General features: G+C 37.9%; 1 protein-coding gene across 5 annotated transcripts in view; it reads right to left on the minus strand.

The window, feature by feature from the left end:
- Window positions 1-23,319, minus strand: part of DTWD2 (DTW domain containing 2) — a 112,910-nt gene extending 89,591 nt beyond the window's left edge. For 4 of the 5 annotated variants that reach the window (XR_005366559.1, XR_005366560.1, XR_005366558.1 and 1 more), the window contains exon 1: window positions 23,111-23,319. Coding sequence is in view for 2 of the 5 variants with exons in the window: in XM_038551866.1 (XP_038407794.1) it covers window positions 23,111-23,304 (194 nt within the window). In the remaining 3 variants the exon portion in view is untranslated. Of the gene's footprint in view, window positions 1-20,063; window positions 20,205-23,110 lie in introns of those variants that run through there. The other variant, XM_038551867.1, reaches the window with a different exon arrangement.
- Window positions 23,320-23,816: the final 497 nt, after the last annotated feature.

The raw sequence follows: 23,816 nt of genomic DNA on the forward strand, positions 1-23,816 counted from the left end.
TCAGCTAAATTCTGTACCATCTATATAGATTAAAGTACCTCAAAAAATCTTAGTTATCACTAGTGAAGAATACTCATAAGCCACCACCATGGTCTTTTTATTCGTGAAGCTACACTTCTAACTGGCATTACAAATCAAGAATAGATCTTATGTCAAAGAGAAACCTGGCAACTCTTCTTAATCATCTGATATTGGAAGGAACAATATAATGATAAAATATAAGAATATGATTACCACCTAGAAAAGAATTCTAATCAAATTTGCCATCAGTGAACACAAGGAGCTTATCAATGTAAGAAGAAACCGAAATAGGCCACCAGATTATATTTAGCTAGAATTATATCCACAGAATGTCTAATTCATTTATTTTCTCTTTTGTTATTGTTTATTTTGTTTTTGTTTTACTTACTTCTTAGTGTTTTACTACTGTTTCAGTAACACATACAACTCATTACAAAATTCAAATAGAATAAAGTATATACGTCCATCTCGGTCCTCCAAAGCAGAGGATTCTCTGCCTTAGAAGCAACCAATGACCAGTTTCTGTGTGTCCATACACATGAGGGCAGCCTAGGTGGCTCAGCGGTTTAGCGCCGCCTTCAGCCCAGGGCCTGATCCTGGAGATCCAGGATCAAGTCCCACATCCGTGCAGGGAGCATGGAGCATGCTTCTTCTGCCTGTATCTCTGCCTCTCTCTCTCTCTCTCTCTGTGTGTGTGTGTCTGTCATGAATAAATAAATAAAATCTTAAAAAAAATACACATGAATCTTCTACCATTAAATCCCATATTTGATATGAGTGTTTATAGTATGAAATTCATCAAGCAGCCAGATATCATGGGAGTAAATTTTCATGACAGATCACTATCACAGGCAGATGTTACATGACATTACAACAGTATACAAATGAATGTTATATTTAAGGGAATTCCCAACAGCATACTGTTACTACTACAAAACTGACTGCTATCAACACCTTCCTCAATTTAACCTATGTAGAGTTATAGCTTGAGGTAAGAAATGATTACATTAATAAGCCATAGAATGTGAGCAAATTGGTTCAATTGTATCTACCACCTCATTCTGTAAGAAACTGTCAAACCTATGCTCCTATTGAAGAAATTGTCTAGGTGATATCTTAGAAATAGAAATATATTGTACAACATGATCCCATCTCCCCTCTCCATCACTGAACCTAGAATAGATGGTTAACCCAAGGAAAACCAATATACTCCCTTTCCAGTGATGTCTGAAATGATTCACCATGATTACTCTGCCCTACCATGGATTAACTCTCAGGAATCTGAGCAGATTAATAGGGATGAAGAATATCTTTCAGTGGTCACAAGAAGAGTAAACACAAGTAAATATAGAGAGGAAAAGAGAGTGGTTGATGGAACTATGTATAGTGACATACTATACTATGTAAAGTGATAAAAGAGGGCTGCAATTAGAAAAAAAAGGTTACACGGCACCTGGGTGGCTCAGTGGTTAAGCGTCTGCCTGTGGATCCCAAGGTCCTGGGATCAAGTCCCACATCAGGCTCCCTGTGGGGAGCCTGCTCCCCCCTCTGCCACTCTCTGTGTCTCTCATGAATAAATAAAGTGTTAAAAAAAAAAAAGATTACTCATTGGGTATAAAGATGAAGAAGATAAAGTACATTCAAATTCTAAAATTTTAAGATTCTGATTTTTATATGAAATTCTATATGACTGAAGTGCACAATCAGATGTCAGTAGAATTCTTTTACAAAATATAATTTAATAACAGATGGAGCCAATTTAAAAATTCAGAATTAAAATGAGTATCACCAGGGTGCCTAGCTGACTCAGTCAGTAGAGCATGCAGCTCTTGATCTCAGAGTCATGAGTTGGAGCCCCATGCTGGGTGTAGAGATTACTTAAATAAACTTAAAAATATATATTTATTAAAAAATAGATGTCATCTTAGATGTCTGTAAGTTATATGACAAACTATGAAGAAAGTGAAAAAACGTCAACTATCCTATAAAGGAAACATCCACATATCAGTGAAGTCAAAAGACTGCAAAATCCAGTCACGTAAATAAGCTGGGTAGACACTGCAGATTTCTGTGGGCAAAAAAACACTAGGTAAAATAAACTCTGAAAATAACATCTTTAGTTCATCACACATATAGTGGTTATAAAAGTCCTCAGTATGACACTGGAGATAGTGCAAGGAACTGCTCTGGATTTTGGTAGCTCTGGATTTCATATATGACCAAAACTTCTGTACATAAAAGAAAACAAAAATTCAGTTACCTGGATTGGGAACACATCTTCGAATTTTAGGAAGATTTGGAATTAAGTAGTATGTAAAGTTCCACTTCTATGATGACAGGGAAAGTGCTTCACAGACCCAAAGCCCAATGAAATAAGCAAAGCTGATAAAAACACTCACCTCATAGGGATACATGGACCACCTATGTTTATAGCAGCATCATTTACAATAGCCAAATTATGAGAGCAGCCCAAGTGTCGATGGATTGATGAATGGATAAAGAAGAGGTGGTATATATATATACACACACACACACACACACACACACACACAATGGAGTATTATTCAGCAGTAAAAAGAATGAAATCTCACCATTTGTAACAACATGGATGGAGTGAGAGCATATAATGCGCATCACAATAAGTCAGAGAAAGACAAATGACCATATGATTTCACTATTATGTGGAATTTAAGAAACAAAACAAAGCGGGAAAATAAGAGGGTGGGTGGGTAAACCAAGAAACAGACTTAATTATAGAGGACAAACTGATGGATACCAGAGAGGAGGTGATAAGGAACTGGGGGAAATAGGTGATGGGGATTAAGGAGGACACTTACGATGAGCATGACGAGCACCAGGTGATGGATGGAATTCTGGAATCACTAAATCATATACCTAAAACTAATATAATACTGTATGATAACTAACTAGAATGAAAATTAAAAGTTTAAAACAAAACAACAAAAATGATCATTCAAAGTCTCTGGAGACTGTCCTAGTAGCACATCCAAAGGAAGAAACATTATTCAAGAAAATCTACTAAAACTTGGTACTGGGACAGTCTGGCATCTGAACCATAACCAATTTCTGACATTGCCCCAGCTCAAGTTCACAAACTCCACTCCAGGTAGGTGTGGCCGCAAGAACAGAGCTCCCTCTCAGCTCCTCATCGGGGATTACCCCATATGTCACAAAAAAGGTAGGCCATTTCTCATCCCCTCCAACCCTAAGAGAAGAGGTTACATTCCTGGTGAGTGTGGCCAAGAGCAGAGGCTGCCTTCCTCCATACAGCCTCCACCTATAGAAGAGAAGCTTCACCATAGTGCAGGAGGCTGGCAATGCTGGAGCCCCAAGCGTCTTCAACCAACCTAGTTTGCCCTCAGGACAAAAGTTCTATTCCAGAAGCAGCGAGGCTATTGCTCAACCCTGTGCCCAGAATAGTGGCTAAGACAGTCTGCCCAAGACAGGCAGACTATAAGAAAACAGGGCTCTAAAGCTCTTCCCCCAAGGAACTGAAATTCATTTGAAACAGAGTGTGAGCAAATTCAAGCTTCCATGTGCTTTCAAAGATAATAACTCCCCTTAATGAAGACCAGTAAGCTGTATGATAAACCAGCAAGAACCTAGGGAAGAGACAGCTAAGAAGTGCACACCTGCAGTCAGAGCAAACCTCAAAGAGGGGGCCTCAAAAGCTATCCCTGCCTGAATGTAACGGGATCAGGCTGAGAAATTTACAGCTGAAGGCACTGTACGAAAATGACAGGACAATCAGCTAGTAATTAGTGGAGCCTAACAAGCAGGATGTGATACCAAAAGAAGAAGGCAGCTCAAGAGAAAGATCTGGAAAAGAGGTCTTCAAAGAAAATCCTGCTAAAACCATGTGATAGTGGTGATGTTTGCACAACTCTGCTAACATTAATAAAAACCTCTGAGTTGTATACCTTAAAAGAATGAATGCCATGGTATGTGAATCATATCTCAATACAGCTGTTGTTTTAAAAAAAAATGTAAAAATGCAGTGGAAACAGAATGTTTAACCTAATTAGTAAGAGAGAGGCATTTTGTTACTACTTAGCATCATGTTTTCTGAAGGTGGGCTTCCTTCCCTACAGTGTTAAGCTGCAGGAGGGCAAAGACTTTGCCTTTTCACTTTTCACCCCAGCACCTAGCACAGTAAATACTGTGCTATCAATAAATACTGTTCAATACATGAAGGAGTAGCTTTGCTCTTCCCCTTGCTCCACCTTGGGATGCCTTTCTTCTCCTACACAATTTCTTATCCTACCTCTTCATTGTCTAAAATACCAAATATTGATCTCCCCTTCATTTCTTCCCTAATACTTGAGCAATTAGTTTGTATTATAAATGAAATTCAGAATCTCAGATCTCCCTTTGCTGTAATTTGTGATCATTCTGGCCAAACAACAATACATAAGGGGCAAAAATATTTACTGAAGGAAATATTTATTTTTAAAAAACACAGCATTTTATGAGTAAAAACCATAACTATGATTTAAGCTAAAACTAATTATTTTGGCTTCTACTTTGACAGGCTCATAAAACATCATTACCTATTTATTTTAAAGCATGTTCCCTTTATTAACCTAATTCTACTTCCAATTAGCTCAAACTAATAAAACTATAGTACTTTAAAACACTTTGCATTCCAACTGATCAACTTTATGTTTAGCAAGTTACTTTACAATATAAATTTGTGCTTATTTACTACTTTAACAGCACTTTTTCTCATAATTTCCTCTTTGACAATGGTCTGCATATGCTACTCTGGTGCCTAGCTGTTCAAACTGTCAAACCATCTCTTACCACTGCTGGATAAGTAGCAGAGTACTTGTTCTCCTCATTCTATGTTTTTTTTTTTTTTTTAAGATTTTATTTATTTATTTGAGAGAGAGAGAGAGAGAGAGCACAAGCAGGGGTAGAGGCAGAGGCAGAGGGACAGGGAGAAGTAGACTCCCTGGTGAGCAAGGAGCCCAACATGGGGCTCCATCCCAGGACCATGGAATCATGACCTGAGCTGAAGGCAGATGCTTAACTGACTGAACCACCTAGGTGCCCCTCTCCTCATTCTAAAACCTTTTCCAGGGGCACCTGGGTGGCTCAGTGGTTGAGCATCTGCCTTTGGCTCAGGTTGTGATCCCAGGGTCCTCAGATGGAGTCCCACATCAGGCTCCCCACAGGGAGCCTGCTTCTTCCTCTGCCTATGTCTCTACCTCGCTCTCTCTCTGTCTTTCATAAATAAATACATAAAATCTTTTTAAAGAATAAATAAATAAAACCTTTTCCAAAGAACAAAAAAGTCTTGCTATATCCAAACTTAACTCTAGGAGGTTTAAATATTTTAAATTGATAATGGATTAAATAACTTATAACTTCAACAAATTTTTTAAGATTTTATTTGTTTATTTATTCATTCATTCATTCATTCATTCATTCATGAGAGACAGAGAGAGAGACAGAGACATAGGCAGAGGGAGAAACAGGCCCCCTGAGGGGAACCCAATGCAGAACTTGAACCCAGGACCCCAGGATCACACCCTGAGCCAAAGGCAGACACTCAACCACTGAGCCACCCAGGTGTCCCAACTTCAACCAATTTTTTTCAAATATTTACTGCACACTTGTGTGCCAGACATTAGACACTTGGGACAATAAAACAGACAAAATTTCCTGCCCCCATGGAACTTATTTATTCTGTCTGTGCCAGAAGGAATTTTTTAAAAGATCCTTGCTTCCTATGAACTATTACAGGTGATAGGAAAATAAATACCAAACAACTACACATCAAAACTGATTATTTATTTATAATAGTAAACATTCATTTTGAAATAAAAATCAAGCGTTGCCTGGGGTGCATGGGTGGCTCAGTTGGTTAAATGCCTTCAGCTCAGGTCATGATCCCAGGGTCCTGGGATCGAGGCCCAGCATCGCACTTCCTATTCGGTGGGGAATCTGCTGCTCCCTACCACTTGTGCTCTGTCTCTCAAATAAAATCTTAAAAAAAAAAAAAAATCAATCAAAGGATGCCTGGTTGACTCAGTCAGTAGACCATGCAACTCTTGATCTCAGGTTATGAATTCGAGTTCCATGTTGGGGGGGAGAGATTACTTTTAAAAATTAAGTCTTAAAAAATAAATTAATTAAATAAAAATCAAGCTACTTCCAGAATTTATATAGCTCTGAAGAATATTAATATCTGAAGAAATATCAACTGGTCAATTGGGTATAGGTTTAGGGAATAACTATTAAGGTATATCACTGACAAAGTCATTCACTATCTTGCTATGTGATCTTGAGCACATCACAGATTCTCAGTGTCCACCTTCATAAAACTGGTAACACATCAAGTAGATCCTGGAATAGCTCCTGAACTGAAGACAAAGGTTATAAAAATATAATCATTAATACTAGTAGTTTCCAGCTAATTTATAACAGAATGACCAAAGAAGGAGTTGAGATCATTCTGTCTTCTAGATTTGCAATGCTTTGTAAATGGAGAAGAGAGAAAAATGTACAGTGCACTGCAAATGTGTTATAAATACTGTTTTCCATCACTGAGATTTATCTTCTTTAAAATCTATACAACCCAATTAAGGTTAATTACATTCTTAAAATATAAATAGGATTTTCAAATAATTTCCCTGAGGAAATTTTATGGAATAATCTTTTTCTTCTTTTCTCGTTAAGGAGGTAGGAATAAATATGTAGGCTTCCTGTCAGACTCAGACTGACTGGCTTCCTCAGTGAATGCTGTAATACACGGGTAATCTGTCACTCTGGGCACGCTATCTCTGACAGGCTGGAGGCAAATAAAATTATATCTGACATACGGTTAGAGATGCTAGGACTTAAAAAAATCATCTTTCAAAAGTTTAATTAAATTCTTATATCATGTTCACTGAAAGCTATTTTTCTCATCGTACTGACTTTAATCAAGAAAATCTCACATAGGCAAACTTTAAAAATTAGTGAAGAGATTTACAAGAATGACTATTTTTAAAGGATTTCTTTCATCCACTAAACAAAGGCAAATGTAGAACCCAGAAAAAGAGTATACGTCACACTTCCCAGTACTCAACAAAATTTTTTTAGTCCTAATGGAGAGAAAAAGCAAAGAACAAAGAGTTGCATAGCTTTTCAACAGATTAGTTGAATAGATACACTATATTACACACAAAAATGCCAACAACTTTCTAATTTTAAGATAGGCTTTGAAAAACCAAATACCACAGTGCCCTCTACTGTCATTTTAGAGAAAGTTAATCTATAAAATAAACTAGTTTTTAAATTTCTCAAACTATATTCAATATAACCAATGAGAGAAGAAACATCTCCTTTTTACTATAATTAAATTTTTGTATAATAAATACATTAAATAAATTTTCATTTCATAAAGGGAATAAAAACAGTTAACATCTACCATGTCTGACTACTTCAAATATAAATAACAATGATATTCTCATACCTGCCAAGGTTGCTTTTATCACTACCTTATTTTATAACTTCTTCTAGGAGTAAAGGAAGGATAGGCTTAGAAAGAAAAGAAAATCACTGTTAAAAGAGAAAAAATAACTCCATAAAGAGAATGTGTTTTGATGAGACTTTCAAAGACCTGTGCCCCCAGAGGGCATGTCTACAATAGTGATTTCCGAAGTGGATTAAGTAAAATGAGCAAATGGGTCATTACCACTTCTACTTCGAATTAAGCATTACTAATATTTAGTATATGGATTAACACTCCCTCCTTATGCTGATAGGTCATATGGTAATGTGTTAGGATAAGTGAGATCCTGATAGAAAACAAGGCATTCCATAACATGGAGTGTTAACAATAGCACCCACAAAGAAACTACATACACTTGTCAAAGAATCTATATTGAAGAAGTTCTGATCACACAATCACAAATGAGTAAATTTGTGGGAGAGCTGTTTCTTACCTATTCCTACTTCAAGTACTTCATCAGAGTTAAGAAATAAAATCTGGTATGACAATAACATTTTCTATTAAGTTTTTCATTGTAATTCCATTATTGTTAATATACAGTGTTATATTAGTTTCAGGTGTACAATATAATTCCACAATTCTATACATTACTCAGTGTTAATTATGATAAGTGTACTCTATAATCCCTTCACTTACTTCCCCCATCTTCCCACCCGCCTCCCACTGGTAACCATCAGTTTGTTCTCTATAGTTAAGAGTCTGTTTCTTGGTTTTTCACTCTTCTTTTTTCCCTTTCCTCATTTATTGTGTTTCTTAAATTCCACACATGAATAAAATCATATGGTACTCATCTTTCTCTGACTTATTTCACTTAGCCCCATAGTCTGAAGCTCTACCCATACCGTTGCAAATAGCAAGATTTCATTCTTTTTATGGCTGCATAATATTCCATTCTTTTCAGTTTCATTCTTTTGCATGTAGCTGTCCCATTCTCCCAACACGATTTGTTGAAGACACACTTTTTTCCCATTATACATTCTTTCCTTTGTTAAAGATTAATTGACCATATGTGGATTTATTTCTAGGCTTTCTATTCTGTTTCATTGATCTATGTGTTCATTTTTGTGCCCATATCATACTGATTACTAGGGATTTGTATTATAACCTGAAGTATGGATTGTGATACCTCCAATTTCTTCTATTTTAAGAATGATTTAACTATTCAGGATCTTTCGTAGTTCCATATAAATTTTAGGATTGTTTGTTCTAGTTCTGTGAAAAATGCTGATATTTTTATAGTAATTGCATTAAATCTACACACTGCTTTGGGTAGTATAGACATTTTAACAATAATTGTGCTTCCAATCCATAAGCATGAAATCCAACTTCTTTTTGTTGTCTTCAATTTCTCTCATCAATGTTTTATAGTTTTCAGAGTACAGGTGTTTCACCCCCTTGGTTAAGTTTATTCCTAGGTATTTTATTATCTCTAGTACAGTTGTATATGGGATTGTTTTCTTAAATTCTCTTTCTGCTGCTTTATTTTCAGTGTATAGAAATGCAACATTTCTGTACATTGATTTTGTATCCTATGCCTTTACTGAATTCATTTATTAGTTCTAGCAGTTTTTTGGTAGAGTCTTCAAGGTTTTCTATATACAATATCATGTCATCTGCAAAGAATGAAAGTTATACTTCTTCCTCACCAGTATGGATGTCTTTAATTTTTCTCGTCTGATTGCTGTGGCTAGGACTTCCAGTACTATGTTGAATAACAGTGGTGAGAACGGACATCCTTGCCCTGTTTCTGACCTTAGGGGAAAAGCTCTCAGTTTTTCCCCATTGAGTATGTTAGCTATGGGTTTGTCATATAAGGCCTGTGTTATATTCAGTTCTATTTCCTTCTAAACCTACTTTGTTGAGGAATTTATCATGAATGAATAAAATCAAATGTTTTTTCTGCATCTATTGAGATGATATGTTTTTTATACTTTCTCTTATTGATGTGATATACCACATTGATTAATCTGCAAATACTGGACCACCCTTGCATCCTGGAAATATTTCCCACTTGATCATGGTGAATGATTTCTTTAATGTATTATTGGATTCAGTTTGCTAATACTTTGTTGAGGATTTCTGCATCTATGTCCATCGGACATATTGGCCTGTAGTTCTCTTTTTTGGTAGTATTTTTAGCTGGTTTTGGTAATGCTAGCTTCACAGAATTAATTTAGAAGTTTTCCTTCCTATTCTATTTTTTGGAATTGTTGAGAAGAATAGGTACTAACTTGTCTTTAAATGTTAGAGAGAATTAACCTATGAAGCCATCTGTTCCTGGACTTTTGTTTACTGATTTGATTTCATTGCTGGTAACTGGTCTGTTCAAATTTTCTACTTCTTCCTGCTTCAGTTTTCGGTAGGTATATGTTTCTAGAAATTTATCCATTACTTCTAGGTTGTTCAATTTTTTGGCATATAATTTTTCATAATATTCTCTTAGTCTTGTTTGCATTTCTTTGGTATTGGTTGTTATTTCTCTTCTTTCATTTGTGATTTTGTTTGAGTCTTATCTCTCTCTCTCTCTCTCTCTCTTTTTTATGAGGTTGGCTAGAGGCTGATCAATTTTGTTGATCTTCTTGGAAAAGTAGATCTTTTCAAAGAACCTGCTCCTGGTTTCATTTATCTGTTCTTCCATTTTTTAGTTTATGACAGTAACTTTAAAAAGCAATATAAAGATTAGTTGAACGTGGATTCACATCTTACTGCCTTTAACAGTGAACCCCACCATATATATACATTATGCCTCAAAATAACAGGTAATGGTAGCATGACTCCATCACAATATGCAAAACATTTTTAAATGGTTTATTTCAACATTGCCTCTTCCTTTTTAAAATCTTTGTGTGTGTGTGTGTGTGTGTGTGTGTGTGTGTGTGTGTGTATGGTTTATGAGGCACATCATACATTAATATACAATAAATACACACAACCATAGAAAAAATATCTATTAGAATTTCATCCTAAACTTTTTAACTAACTATGGTATGTAATCAACTTTGGAATCACTGGCCTAGAGATAAGCTTGTTCCAACTACAGAAACTATAATCAAGAAAATTTTTAGTAAATTTTATTACATATAAGAAGCCTTAAGAAGAGCCAGATGCCTGGATAACAAAGCCTTGTGTCCAGACCAATGACTACACAGAACAGCTATATAAAGCCCCTACCAAAACTTCAATGACAAAGTGACAAATCAGCTAAGACTGAGAATCTTAAGTAATCATAAGTAATCACCTATATTGCTATCATACTATTTACTTTCTATTTTCTTTTATAGAAACATAAACAAATACAAAAATAACAAAACAACCTTCTTAGTAGCAAATTAAATCACTCTTTCCTCTGCAAACTTTTATTTTATGATTTCATAATTTGTCTTAAATATTACTTAGATATATTTGCACTTACACTCAGTTGACTACAAATTTTGGAGGAGATAATCTCTCAATCATTTTCTATGGCCCAACCTATACATTTATTGGAAACTGGATATTGAACTAATAATGATTGAATGAATAAAGAATATCCACATGATTTATCAAAGTGAGCTTCAAGGTCTGTGTGTAACAGAATTTTATTTCTTATCCACTGGCCAAGGAAAGTCAACTGCATGAATGTCCACCCTGACAAGCACGCAGTTAAATACTAAAGTCTCAAGGACCAGCTTTCCTCATTAAAGATGTTTTACAAAGAACAGTACAGAATTAAGAGATCACATTACTAAAAACATCTTCATTTTGTTTATTCTTTCTTCTTCTTTTCCTTACCTAAAAACTGTATTTTAAAATACAGATCCTTATATAGCTGATTCATTAAGGAAGTATTCCTCCTAATTTTATATAAAATTAGGACTTTCAAGAGACCTGAGAATTTTCTTTGATATAAAAGAGAAAATATAAGGTTTAATTTACTGATGCTTACATACTTAAGGGACTATAATAATGCTATGGAGTAAGTCACTGATTTTGATGTACCTAAAAAAGTGTTTTTCATCAATGTAACGTTTATTTGTGGTTGGAAAATGAATACCTTGGAAAGCCCAGAATAACAAAATCTCCATCATGAGGCAATTTATTTATAGTGACCACAATACATAGTGAGCACAATACATGTAACATTATTTACTTGCCCTTAATCTCTAAATCTAGAAAAACTACTCTAACATGGAAAGAGTTAACTAACTCCAAAATAGACCAATTTCATAAATAATAATAATGATATTTCATGGAGGAGGAAAAAAAGAGGGAGAATAGGGGAAGAAAAGGGAAAAGGAGGAAGGAGAAGGTAGAGGAAGAGAAGGGAAGAAAATGAGGAAAGAATGGAGGGAAAAGATAAAGAGGAAGAATTTTTTAATTTATAATTTGAGAGAGAGCATGCGTGCATATGTGAGAAGGCGGAGGGACAGAGTGAGAGGGACAGAAAGAATCTCAAACAGACTCCAGGCTGAGTGCAGAGCAAAACACAGGGTTCGATCTCATAACCCTGAGATCAAGACCTGAGCTGAGGGATCCCTGGGTGGCGCAGCGGTTTAGCGCCTGCCTTTGGCCCAGGGCGCGGTCCTGGAGACCCGGGATCCAATCCCACGTCGGGCTCCCGGTGCATGGAGCCTGCTTCTCCCTCTGCCTGTGTCTCTGCCTCTCTCTCTCTCTCTGTGACTATCATAAATAAATAAAAATTAAAAAAAAAAAAAGATTTTTTTTAAACTCTTCAATTCAAAATGTCTACAAGTAATTACGAATATACGGTTAAAGACACAAGAAGTAGGAAAAGGCTAAGCCACAGGAATCCACTAGTATCATGGAAAAAACAGTCAGAAGAGTAAATAATTCAAACTTAGAAGACAGGCAAGACAGGTATTTAAGCTGGACCCTGAAACAGAATAGCATCTCAGACACCAGGGATGAGGAAACAGCATTTGATACAAAGGGAATAACAGAACAAAGGCATGAATTAGAACACAAAAAAACATATTTTGGGGGATTAGTTCCAGGTAGCTGGAGAAGAGGGTATGGGAAGGGTATAATGAAGAAGAAATGTGCAAGGCTTTGCAAGCCACATTAGAGCCTGGACTCCATTCTTCACCTGAAATACAAGCATGGAAGGTCTCCAGGAAAGGAATAAACATAAGCATACCCAGATGTTAAAAATCAAATAAGCTTTTTTGAAAAGGAGCTGGAAAACAGTTTGAAAATACCCCAAAAGGCAAACACAGAAATACTATGCTACCCAGCAATTCTATTCCTAGGTATATACCACCAAAAAAATTGAAAACAGGAATTAGAACAGAATCAGGCGTACCAATGTTCATAGCAGCACTATTCACAAGTGTCCATCAACAAGTGAATGGATAATAGATAAGCAAAAAAAAAAAAAAAATACTCAATAAACAAAAGTGATATATACGTACAATTCAAACATAAAAAGGAAAGAAATTTTGATAAGCTATAATATGAATGGAACTTGAAAACATTATTCCAAGTGAAATATTAGACATAGAAAAATAAATACTATATGATATAAAAAGGATCTGGAAAAAGAAAATTCATAGAAATAGAGTAGAAGTTACCAGAGGCTGGGCTGGGGGGGATGGAGGATGGGAAATGATTATTTAATGGGTACAGAGTTAACGTCAGAGATGATGAAAAAGTCTGGTGCACAGATAGTAGTGATGATTATACAATATTATGAATGTATCTAATAATGCTGAGTTATACAGTTAAAATCATAAAAATTGTAAATATTGTTATACATATATTAGCACAATTTTTAAAAAAGAAAGAGAGAGTAGCCTGCCAAGTAACATGTCTACATAAACGAACAGGTCAGATATTTCTCCCACAGGCTAATCCCTCTCAACCTTTGCAAAGTCCAAAGACTCCTCCTATAACTTTTCTTTTTTTCCCCCCTAACTCTAGAAGACTTGTATTTACTTCATTTCACTGCTGCTTTTTTTCCCACAGCATTCCCATTAGGCTTCCAGCAGAGAAAAACCAAAAGAAAGGAAAAAAAACAAAAAACAGGGGAAAACAAAATAAATTCCTATCAGTAATATCTTCAAATTTGCCATTCTGACTGAAAAAATGAGGACCTATCAACAGAAATAAGAAGCTGACCTTAGCCAAGTAAAGGATTTAAGAAATAAAAGCTCAACCTTAAAAAAAAAAAAATAGTAATTAAAAATCCCCTTTCCCAAAATAACAATAGCCAAAGAAAAGGAAAAAGAAAAGAATCTATGGATTTGAAGACCACAAATAAACACCTCACTGGAAGTATTTATTATATGTAGCAGGAAAACAAGGTTAGTTATACTGTTTGCTTCCTTTATTACAATCCTTTATTAAGTGGTGTAATAATAGAAGTAGGAAAGCTAAAGCAGTCTGCCCCTTACTAGTTCCCTCACCTTGAGGGTCTATAAAAGGGAATAACTATTAAAATCACAAAGTTGTCTCATGTATTAAATAAATTACGTACATAAGAGCACTTTATAACCTGTGAACCCCTTTTAAATGATACCAAATTTTGGACTAGACTATTTCTGAATATTTTCTCTCACTATATAAGTACGAACATAACAATGAATTATTAATTTTGGGCAAATGTACTTTAAAAATTAATGTGCTTTGATGTTCTTTGAAGAAAACTTCTATCCATTGGAGGGTAATGATATAATTCTTATTTTTCTTAGGGAAAATAAATCAAACATTTAGAAAGCTCTAATGTGGTTTTTAAAATTGGTCACTCCTCTTTGGAGACTTAATTAAGAAAAAAAATCCCTCTTGACATATATCATCTTTGCTCAACTTTGAACATTAAGATTAGCTTGCACAGTAATCTGTAAATCAGTTAGCTTTCCACATATATTACAAATTAACAACTTCAAAGAATAAATATATTTTCTAAACCAATAGGAAAGAACATATTAACTTAATACTTTTCTCTTAGGAATACGATACTTTTTTTTGATATGAACAAAGAATTAAATTTTTAAATTATCTAATTTTAATCTAAAAATTATCATCAAGAATTAGGTGACTTTAAATTACCAAAATAGTTTGTTTTCTAAACCTAATTGCTGATACCAGTTCAACACTCTTAATATATCCTAAACTAATTGCCTTGGGAATCATCATTTTTCACTTGTACCTACCAAACTCGTAGGCTGATTTACTTTGCTGCTTAAGCAGACCAGCCATAATGGTAAATGAGACCTAGAATCAAAAAGCAAATGCCTACAAAGGGCAGGTAGTTAATAAGAATGAATCAAGCAGGAATAGCTAGGAGCTTCAGTGCCCTGGACAGATCACACCGGACCCAACGTCATAACCAATGCTCAGCTCAATCAATTACTGCTCCAAAAGGTGGTCCCTGAGCTGCTAGATCTTCCTATTCTCACAGAAGCCAGAAATCTGGATTTTTTTATATATATAAAACGTCTTGTTTTTCAACTGTTATAACTAATTTAAAAATGTAAAACACCAGTTCAAAACAAAACATCTGCTGGCTGCCAATGTGTGTGGCTCTTGCATTCTTCTTAAACATCTGCAGTTTCCCCTCTGTCCCTCTTTCATGATTTTATCCCCACCACCTTTTTCTCCAGAATATGCAAACCTAAAGAATAAGGAAAGATTAAGATGTGGAATCAAGGAGCTATATGTTGCTAAAAGGTATGAACCAGGAACTAGAAGATGAGTAAGTTCTAAAAATCAAATACACAGTAATAGTGATTATAGTCACAGTAATGTATGATATATAGACCTCCCTCGACTTATGACAGGGTCACATCCTCATAAATGCATCAAGTTGAAAATATCCTGAGTCACAACACATTTAATACACCTATCCTACCAAACGTCATAGCTTAGCCTAGCCAACGTTGCTCAAACATGCTCAGGACACTTATCTACTGTTGGGCAAAATCATCTAACAAAGACTATTTTTACTAATGCTAAATATCTCATGTAACTTATGGATTATTGTACTGAAAGTGAAAGACCGAATGACTGGCTGGGCAAAGAATGGTTTTAAGTGCATTGGTTGTTGTTCTCCAGGCTACGTAGTTCCCTGCTGCCACCCAGCATCATGAGAAAGTATCATACTACATGTCACTAGACCAGGAGAATGCAAAACTTCAAAAATCAAAAGTACTGTTTCTATTGAATGCATATTGCTCCTGCACCCACACCACCATAAAGTCAAAAAATCCTAAAATGAACCATTGTGAGGCAGGGACCATCTATACTTCAAATTTTCTGAGACTAGATCTTAAATCTTCTCACCAGAAAAGAAAAAAAAAAAAAGGATAATTATGTGACCAAAGCTAACACTACCAGTGCTAATCATACTGTATCATAAAAATGCATCAAATCCACACAATGCATAGTTGAAACTTAGATAATGTTATGTGCAAATTACACCTCAATTTTTTTTTAGAAAAGGAGCTAGAGAACACTAAAGCTGGGGTATCTTGTTACTAAGCTTTAAGTAAACATACTTAAGTTTTAAAAATATGAAAATCAGGGTGCCTGGCTGGCTCAGTACAGCATGAGGGTTGTGAGTTCAAGCCCCAGGGTGGAGCCTACTTTAAAAATACATATGGGCAGCCCGGGTGGCTCAGCGGTTTAGCGCCGCCTTCAGTCCAAGATGTGATCCTGGAGACCTGGGATTGAGTCCCACGTCAGGCTTCCTGCAGGGAGACTGTTTCTCCCTCTGCTTGTGTCTCTGCCCCACCCCCCCCCCCATGAATAAATAAAATATTTTTAAAAAATAAAAATACATACATATATACATAGTATGAAAATCAGAGCTACTCTTGCAGACTTGGTGGCTCCACTTTAACTAGTGATAGTGACTACATCTATCTACTCTGCCAACAAAATCATAAGACTTTTGCAGCAAACATGGAGCTAGGTTAAGTGCTTGCTGAGCCCAGGAGCCAGGCAGACTGGAGCTGGAGACCCAACTCTGCTACTTACTTGTTACCTCTACCTCCTCATCATTAATTTTTTTGTTTTACTCAAGTATGATTAAAATACAATGTTTTACTAGTTTCAGGTGTACAACATAATGATCCAACAATTCTATACATTACTCAGTGCTCATTAAGTGTAATCACCATCTGTCGCCATGCAACATTATTATATTATTGACTATATTTTCTATGCTGTACTTTTTAACCCTATGTCTTATTTATTTTATAGCTGGAAGCCTGTACCTCTTAATCCCCTTCACCTATTTCACCCATCCCCCTTTAACCTCCCCTCTGGCAACCACCATTTTGTTCTCTGCATTTAAGAGTCTGGGTTTTTTTGTTTATCTCTTTGTCCACTTGTTTTGTTTTTTTAGATTTCATGTACTGAAAACATATGGTATTTGTCTTTCTGTCTAATTTATTTCACATGCCATTATATCCTCTATGTCCATGCATGTAGTTGCAAATGGCAGGATTTCAGTCTCTTTTGGTCATGTAATATTCTATTTCAAATACATATAAACATATACATATCGTATAAGATTCCATTTATAAGATATAAGATTATCTATATCTTATATCTGTATAAGATATAATCTATATAAGATTCTCTATTCCACTATACATACCATATGTATGTGTACACACACCATATATCCTTTATCCCTTTCTCAATTGACAGACCCTTTTGTTGTTTCCATACTTGGCTACTGTAGATAATGCTGCAACAGATACGAGGTGCATATATATTTTCAAATTAGGGTTTTCACTTCCTTTGCATAAGAATCCAGTTATAGAATTACTGGATCAGATGGTATTTATGTTTTTAATTTTTTGAGGAACCCCCATCATGTTTTCCAGTTTCTGCACAAATTTACATTCCCACCAGCAGTGCACCAGGGTTTCCTTTTCTCCACATCCTTACTGATACTTGCTATTTTGCAACTTTTTAATTTAATTTTACCCCTTCTGAAAGGTATAAAGTGGTATCTTTCATTGTGGTTTTTGATTTGCATTTCCCTGATGAGTGGTTTGATCATCTTTTCATGTGTGTGTTGGCCATTCATATGTCTTCTGTGGAAAAATATCTATTTAGGTCTTCTGCCCATTTTAATCTGTTTATTTGGGTTTTGGGTTTTTTTTGTTTTTTTTTTTTTTGGGTGTTGCACCTACTCCATAATTTCATACTTAACCATAGGGGCACCTGGCTGGCTCAGTCAGAGGAATGTGTGACTCTTAATCTCTGGGTCATGAGTTCAAATCCCACATGAGGTATAGAGATTTCAAATCCCACATGAGGTATAGAGATTAAACAAAAAAACTTCTTAAAAATTTTTTAAATAAAAAATAAAAGCTAACAACAAAACCAACACTAAAATTGTTGTCATGAAAAATAAAATCTTGCATATAAAATACCTAGGCCTCGTAGGTGTGCAAGCCCTTGCTGTTTCCCTTCCTCAATTAAAAAATACTGGGTGGTCTGACATTATTCCATTATTCTAAGGATCAATGATTTGTCAGTGATTTCTAACTCTTATCCTCAGGCTCATGGCAGTAATTATAGAAGATATAAAAGTATAATTAAGATGTCTCATTTCTTTACTAGAATGAGGCTCGAACTCTTCTCAGTCAAGACTTTTATCACTATATCACAAATCAGTCTGTGTTTTTTAATAAAATAGAAATTATTATAGCTAAAAGTCACCTGATGAAATCACACTTGTGACAACCATTCAAATATTAAAAATACTCCAGGGCTTAGTTTGGTGGATTCTAATACATTTGGCTGAATTCTTCTTAACCTCCCTAACACAGATTACCTGGCCCTTCCCAATGCAACCACCACTAACCTCTATAGCTATCTCCTCTCCTTCCTTTCCAACAAGCTCTCTAAACACACTCTTTTCTATACTCTGTACACCTGTACATTCTGTTTACTCAACAGGAACACACTTCTAATAAAATATGTATCTAGCAATAACAAACCAGTTTGGGATTTTTTTTAAATATCCTGTTCATGTTGAAGAGATCTTATACTTCCAACTAGCAAGCTTCTGCTCTAAAGTTAAACTGTTTGGACTGGCTGAATAAAACCAATTTTTGGAACTCCCTAGGCTATGACAGTTACATGTTTAGAGAAAGGAATACTGTTTTAAGTAAATGGCCAAATAATTGATATTTGCTGGTCACCCAAATATAAGAATGCATTTCAGGGGCTCCCTGGGTGGCTCAGCAGTTTAAGCACCTGCCTTAGGCCCAAGACCTGATCCCGGAGTCCCCGGGATCGAGTCCCATGTCAGGCTCCTTGCAGGGGGCCTGCTTCTCCCTCTGCCTGTGTCTCTGCTTCTCTCTCTCTCTCTCTCATTAATAAATAAATAAAATCTTTTTTTAAAAATGCATTTTAGTTTTAAAAACTATTATAAGCATAAATGTAGGTAAGTTCACCCAGGGCAGTAAAATTCCAAGAGCTTAATGAAATAAAATATAAAGAGCCATCAATTAGTCATATTTCACTAACAACACCTAAGTATTCTCTGATTTCTAGAACTGTAATCTAACCAATTAAAACAAGCAAAATACATACTATGCCAAGGCAGAGAAGAGTTTTTAAAAGGTGTAAAATTTCACCAGAAAAAGCAAAATGCAGAATTGTTGGAATGAATCATAATCCTAAAATATTAACTAAATGTAACTGAAAACAAGCTAATATCCACATCATTTTTATTTTTTAAAAAACAGATTGGGGGGATCCCTGGGTGGCTCAGCGGTTTAGTGCCTGCCTTTGGCCTAGGGTGTGATCCCAGGATCCAGTTCCACATGGGGATCCCTGTATGAAGCCTGCTTCTCCCTCTGCCTGTGTCTCTGCCTCTCTCTCTGTGTCTCTCATGAATAAATAAATAAAATCTTAAAAAAAAACAAAAAAAAAAGGCAGATTAGGTTAAAGCCTTACGCTTTAAGGAGGAATGAAAAGGCAAAAAGAACTTTTAGGGCAATAAAAATACTCTGTATTATACCATAATAGTGGATATTATAAAGTGTTATTATAAAGTTGTCCAAAATCAAAATATATACAACACCAGGGGTAAACCCTAATGTAAAACTACAGACATTGAGTTACAATGACATTCATCCAATTTAGCAAATGTACCCCCCTGGCAGGGGATGCTGATAATGGGCGAAGTTACCTAGAGGTGGGGGCAGAGGATGTATAGGAGATCTCTGCTCCTTCCATGAAATTTTGCTGTGAATCTAAGACTTCTTTAAAAAATAAAGTCTATTAGGGGGTAGGGCAGTGGATTAGAAAAACTATAAATCTTCGCTAAATGTAGGAGACTAATCTTCTTTATAAAAAACTATATACAGCATTTATAATGAGCAATTCTGAATAGACTAAAAACTACATGATAAAGCTGGCATGATAATTTAGCCTTGCATTTATACTTGAAATACTTTTCTATCAGCATCCTATTGAGATACCTTTGCATCATTGTTAAGTGGTTCTCCTAACACTTTTAGGGAACTTGTTTAAATAAACTGTATTCACATACCCTTTCTGTTCAACTATGCAGTCCCGGGCATCTGGATGGGTCAGTGGTTGAGCATCTACCTTTGGCTCAGATTGTGATCCCGGGATCTGGGATGAGTCCCACATCAGGCTTCCTGCAGGGAGCCTGCTTCTCCCTCTGCCTATGTCTCTGCCTCTCTCTGTGTCCCTCATGAATAAATAAATAAAATCTTTTAAGGGGATCCCTGGGTGGCGCAGCGGTTTGGCGCCTGCCTTTGGCCCAGGGCGCGATCCTGGAGACCCGGGATCGAATCCCATGTCGGGCTCCCGGTGCATGGAGCCTGCTTCTCCCTCTGCCTGTGTCTCTGCCTCTCTCTCTCTCTCTCTCTCTCTCTGTGACTATCATAAATAAATTAAAAAATTAAAAAAAAATAAAATAAAATCTTTTAAGAAAAAATTATACACAGTTCCTACTAAACACATATTATTCATTCTCCTCCAAAGTCTATCTGTATTGAGTGTCTACTCTCAATAATACAATATAAAAAGATCCTTACACTCAAGATCTCTTCCTCTGAGCTCTTACAAACCAATCCTGGGAAAAGGTCAAAATGTCCAAGGTCAGATACTCCAAGTAGTCAAGTAAAGACATTAAACCAGTCTGTCCTTCTCTCCTTCTCAGAATGCGTTTCTCCTGACTGGATCCTTCTCATCTTTCAACTCTCAGTATATATATTTCAATTATCTCCTCAGAAATATTTCCTGACAGCTTCCTATTTCTGTCACAGAATCCCATTCCTTTGCTTCATTGCTAGTTAGTTTGTTGTTTTTGTTTTTCATTCTGTAACTACACAGTTGGTTGCTGGTTTATATCTGTATCCAGTAACAGACTGAACATCCCATAAGGGCACAAATTCCACTGTATAACCAAGAATCACCAAAGCCTTCAATAAACACTGGTTAAATGAATGCATAGGTCTGGGGCTCAGGGCAAATGACTGGGCTAGAAGTACTGGGGTAGAGGTGATAATTTACCCATGAAAACTGGGAAGATCACCTGTGAAAAATGAGGGGGGTGAGAAGAGAAGAGAATCCAGAATCAGGAGCTGAGGAAGCCCAGCATTTAGAGTTTGAGTGAAACAAGCAAAGAAGACTAGGACAGACAAGTCAGATAAACCACAGGGAAGGGGAATCCCTGGGTGGCGCAGCAGTTTGGCACCTGCCTTTGGCCCAGGGCGCGATTCTGGAGTCCTGGGATCGAGTCCCACGTCAGGCTCCCGGCATGGAGCCTGCTTCTCCCTCTGCCTGCGTCTCTGCCTCTCTCTCTTTCTCTATGTCTGTCATGAATAAATAAATAAGTCTTTTTAAAAAAATAAAAAATAAAAATAAATAAAATAAAGTAAAATAAAATAAAAAATAAAATAAAATAAAATAAAATAAAATAAAATAAAATAAAATAAAATAAAACAAAACACAGGGAAGCCAGAGACACACGACGTTTCAAGAAGTCAGTATCTAATTGCAGACTGCTGCCAACAGGTCTAGTAAAAAGTAAACAGGGGCACCTGGGTGGCTGAGTGGTTGAGCATCTGCCTTTGGCTCAGGTTGTGATCCCAGGGTCCTGGGACCAAGTCCCACATCAGGCTTCCTGAGGGGGGCCTGCTTCTCCCTCTGCCTATGTCTCTGCCTTTCTCTTGTCTCTCATGAATAAATAAATAGAATATTTTTTTTAAAGTGAACAGAAAAGGATCCACTGGATTTCATCTCAGGGGGTTGACTTTGAGAAGAGCCATGTCAGGGCAGTGTAGGGCATGATGACACACCGCAGAGCTATTCCCAGGTGAGGAAGCAGAAACACCACCTAAGGGTTTAAATTGCAGCCTGAAGAGAGATAGGTGATAGATGAAGACCTTCAGCAATCAAACAAAATGATCCTGAACAACCACAGGGTAGAGAGAACTGTATATCTAAACAGCATGAGCTGTAAACAGGCAAGGGGAAGCAATCCTCACCACCCTGAAATACACTAGCACCCTGAAGAGCAGCAGCACAATGACCAATCCTGAAAGGTACTGTAACAACTGGGCATACTGTGAGCCTTCAATGTTAGCTGCTGTTGCCTGCTTAATACACTGTGTCTTCATCAGACTGTAAGCGTCCCAACGAGGGCAGAGGCGGTGTGTTTTATTGATGCCCGCATTCTCACGACCTAGCACAATACAGATGCCTGGAACGATACAGATGCTCAATAAATACTTCCAAGTGAACTCAGAATTCAAAAGTCATTTTGACTGTCGCTGTTCTCTAATTTTTTTTTTTTTTTTAAGATTTTATGTATTCATTTGACAGAGAGAAAGAGCACAAACAGGGAGAGTGGCAGAAGGAGAAGCCGGTTCCTGGCTGAGCAGGTGGCCCGGTACCTGAGACGAAGGCAGAAGCTCAACTACTGAGCTACCCAGGCGTCCCTAATTTTTTTTTAAAGACTACTTATTTATTCATTTATCTATCAATCAGAGAGAGAGAGAGAGAGAGAGCGCGCACAAGCAGGGGGAGAGGCAGAGGGAGAAACAGGCTCCCGGAGGGGAGCCGGATGCAGGACTCGATCCCAGGACCCTGAGATCCTGACCTGAGCCGAAGGCAGGCGCTTCACCGGCTGAGCCCCCAGGCGCCCCTGATTTCTAATTATTTTTTACCTTTTTTTACTGTGAGAGGACTATGTCACTCGAGCAGTGTTAGCTACTTTAAAGATGGTCATTACCCCTTACTTTTCTGACTCCTAAACTTTCTTGACCGCGAACTCGAGTGGGCTCATCCCACGACAGGCTCAGTGTCTTGCAGGAAGTGAGGCTAACTACTCCTGAACCTGGATAAACGGCTTCTTACTAAAGGGCTGTCCCCGCAATTTTCCAGAGCGACCCCAAGGTCACCGGCGGCGGCCCCGGAGGCGGCGCTCCCCGGGGCGGGGCGGGGCGGAGCCGGAGCCGGAGCCGCCGCCTCCCCGGACGCGGGCGCTGCAGCCTCCTCCCGAGGCCGCCGCCGGGCCAGGTCCCCGCCCCCCACCCGCCCCGCCCCGCCCCGCCCCGCGGTCACCTGCAGCGGCTGCACTGGGGCCTCCGCTGGGCGGGCTCCACCGGCAGCTCCCACAGCGCGTCGGCACAGGCGCCGTCCGTCGCGGCGCCCAGGGAAGCCTCCGCCGGCGCTGTGCGGCCCTCCCGCCGCCCCTCGTCCTCAGGCGGCCGAGCGACGGGGTCCCCGGCTGTTCCCGCCGGTGTCTGCGGCTCCATCGCAGGCGCGCCCGTGCCGCCGTCACGCGGAGTCCTCGCTGCCGCCGGGGGGCGCCACACGCTGCGGAAACCGCCTCGCGCCGCCCGGCGTCACGCACGCAGGCCACGTACGGGGGGCGGGTCCCCGAAGCCCAGGCTCGAGGCCCCGCCCCGCCGCGGAATCGGGGCGCGCCTATTGGTCGGTGCTCAGCGGGCGGGTAGACCTCGAGCGGGGAGGCCAGTGTGGGTTGCCCCGGGGAGCAGGTGCTGGAGTAGGTCAGCCTTTCGGGCCCCGGAGGACGGAAACCCTTCAGCAGGCACCTCAGGCGGCAAACTCCAATGTGCCTTCCTTAGCGTCTCCCCTTTACAAGTGAAAATTAAATGGAATTCTGCATTTTCCACCTTAGGATAGGACTTTGAGAATTAAACCGGTTGAGCGCATGCCGCAGTTGCAGCAGCGAGGTACTTGATGTCCAAGGGCCAACGCAGGACAGGCAGTGCCAACTGCCAAGTGGATGCTCGGCTGGTGCATT

Source organism: Canis lupus, chromosome 11 (assembly GCF_011100685.1).
Source record: "Canis lupus familiaris isolate Mischka breed German Shepherd chromosome 11, alternate assembly UU_Cfam_GSD_1.0, whole genome shotgun sequence".
NCBI classification, from domain to species: domain Eukaryota; kingdom Metazoa; phylum Chordata; class Mammalia; order Carnivora; family Canidae; genus Canis; species Canis lupus.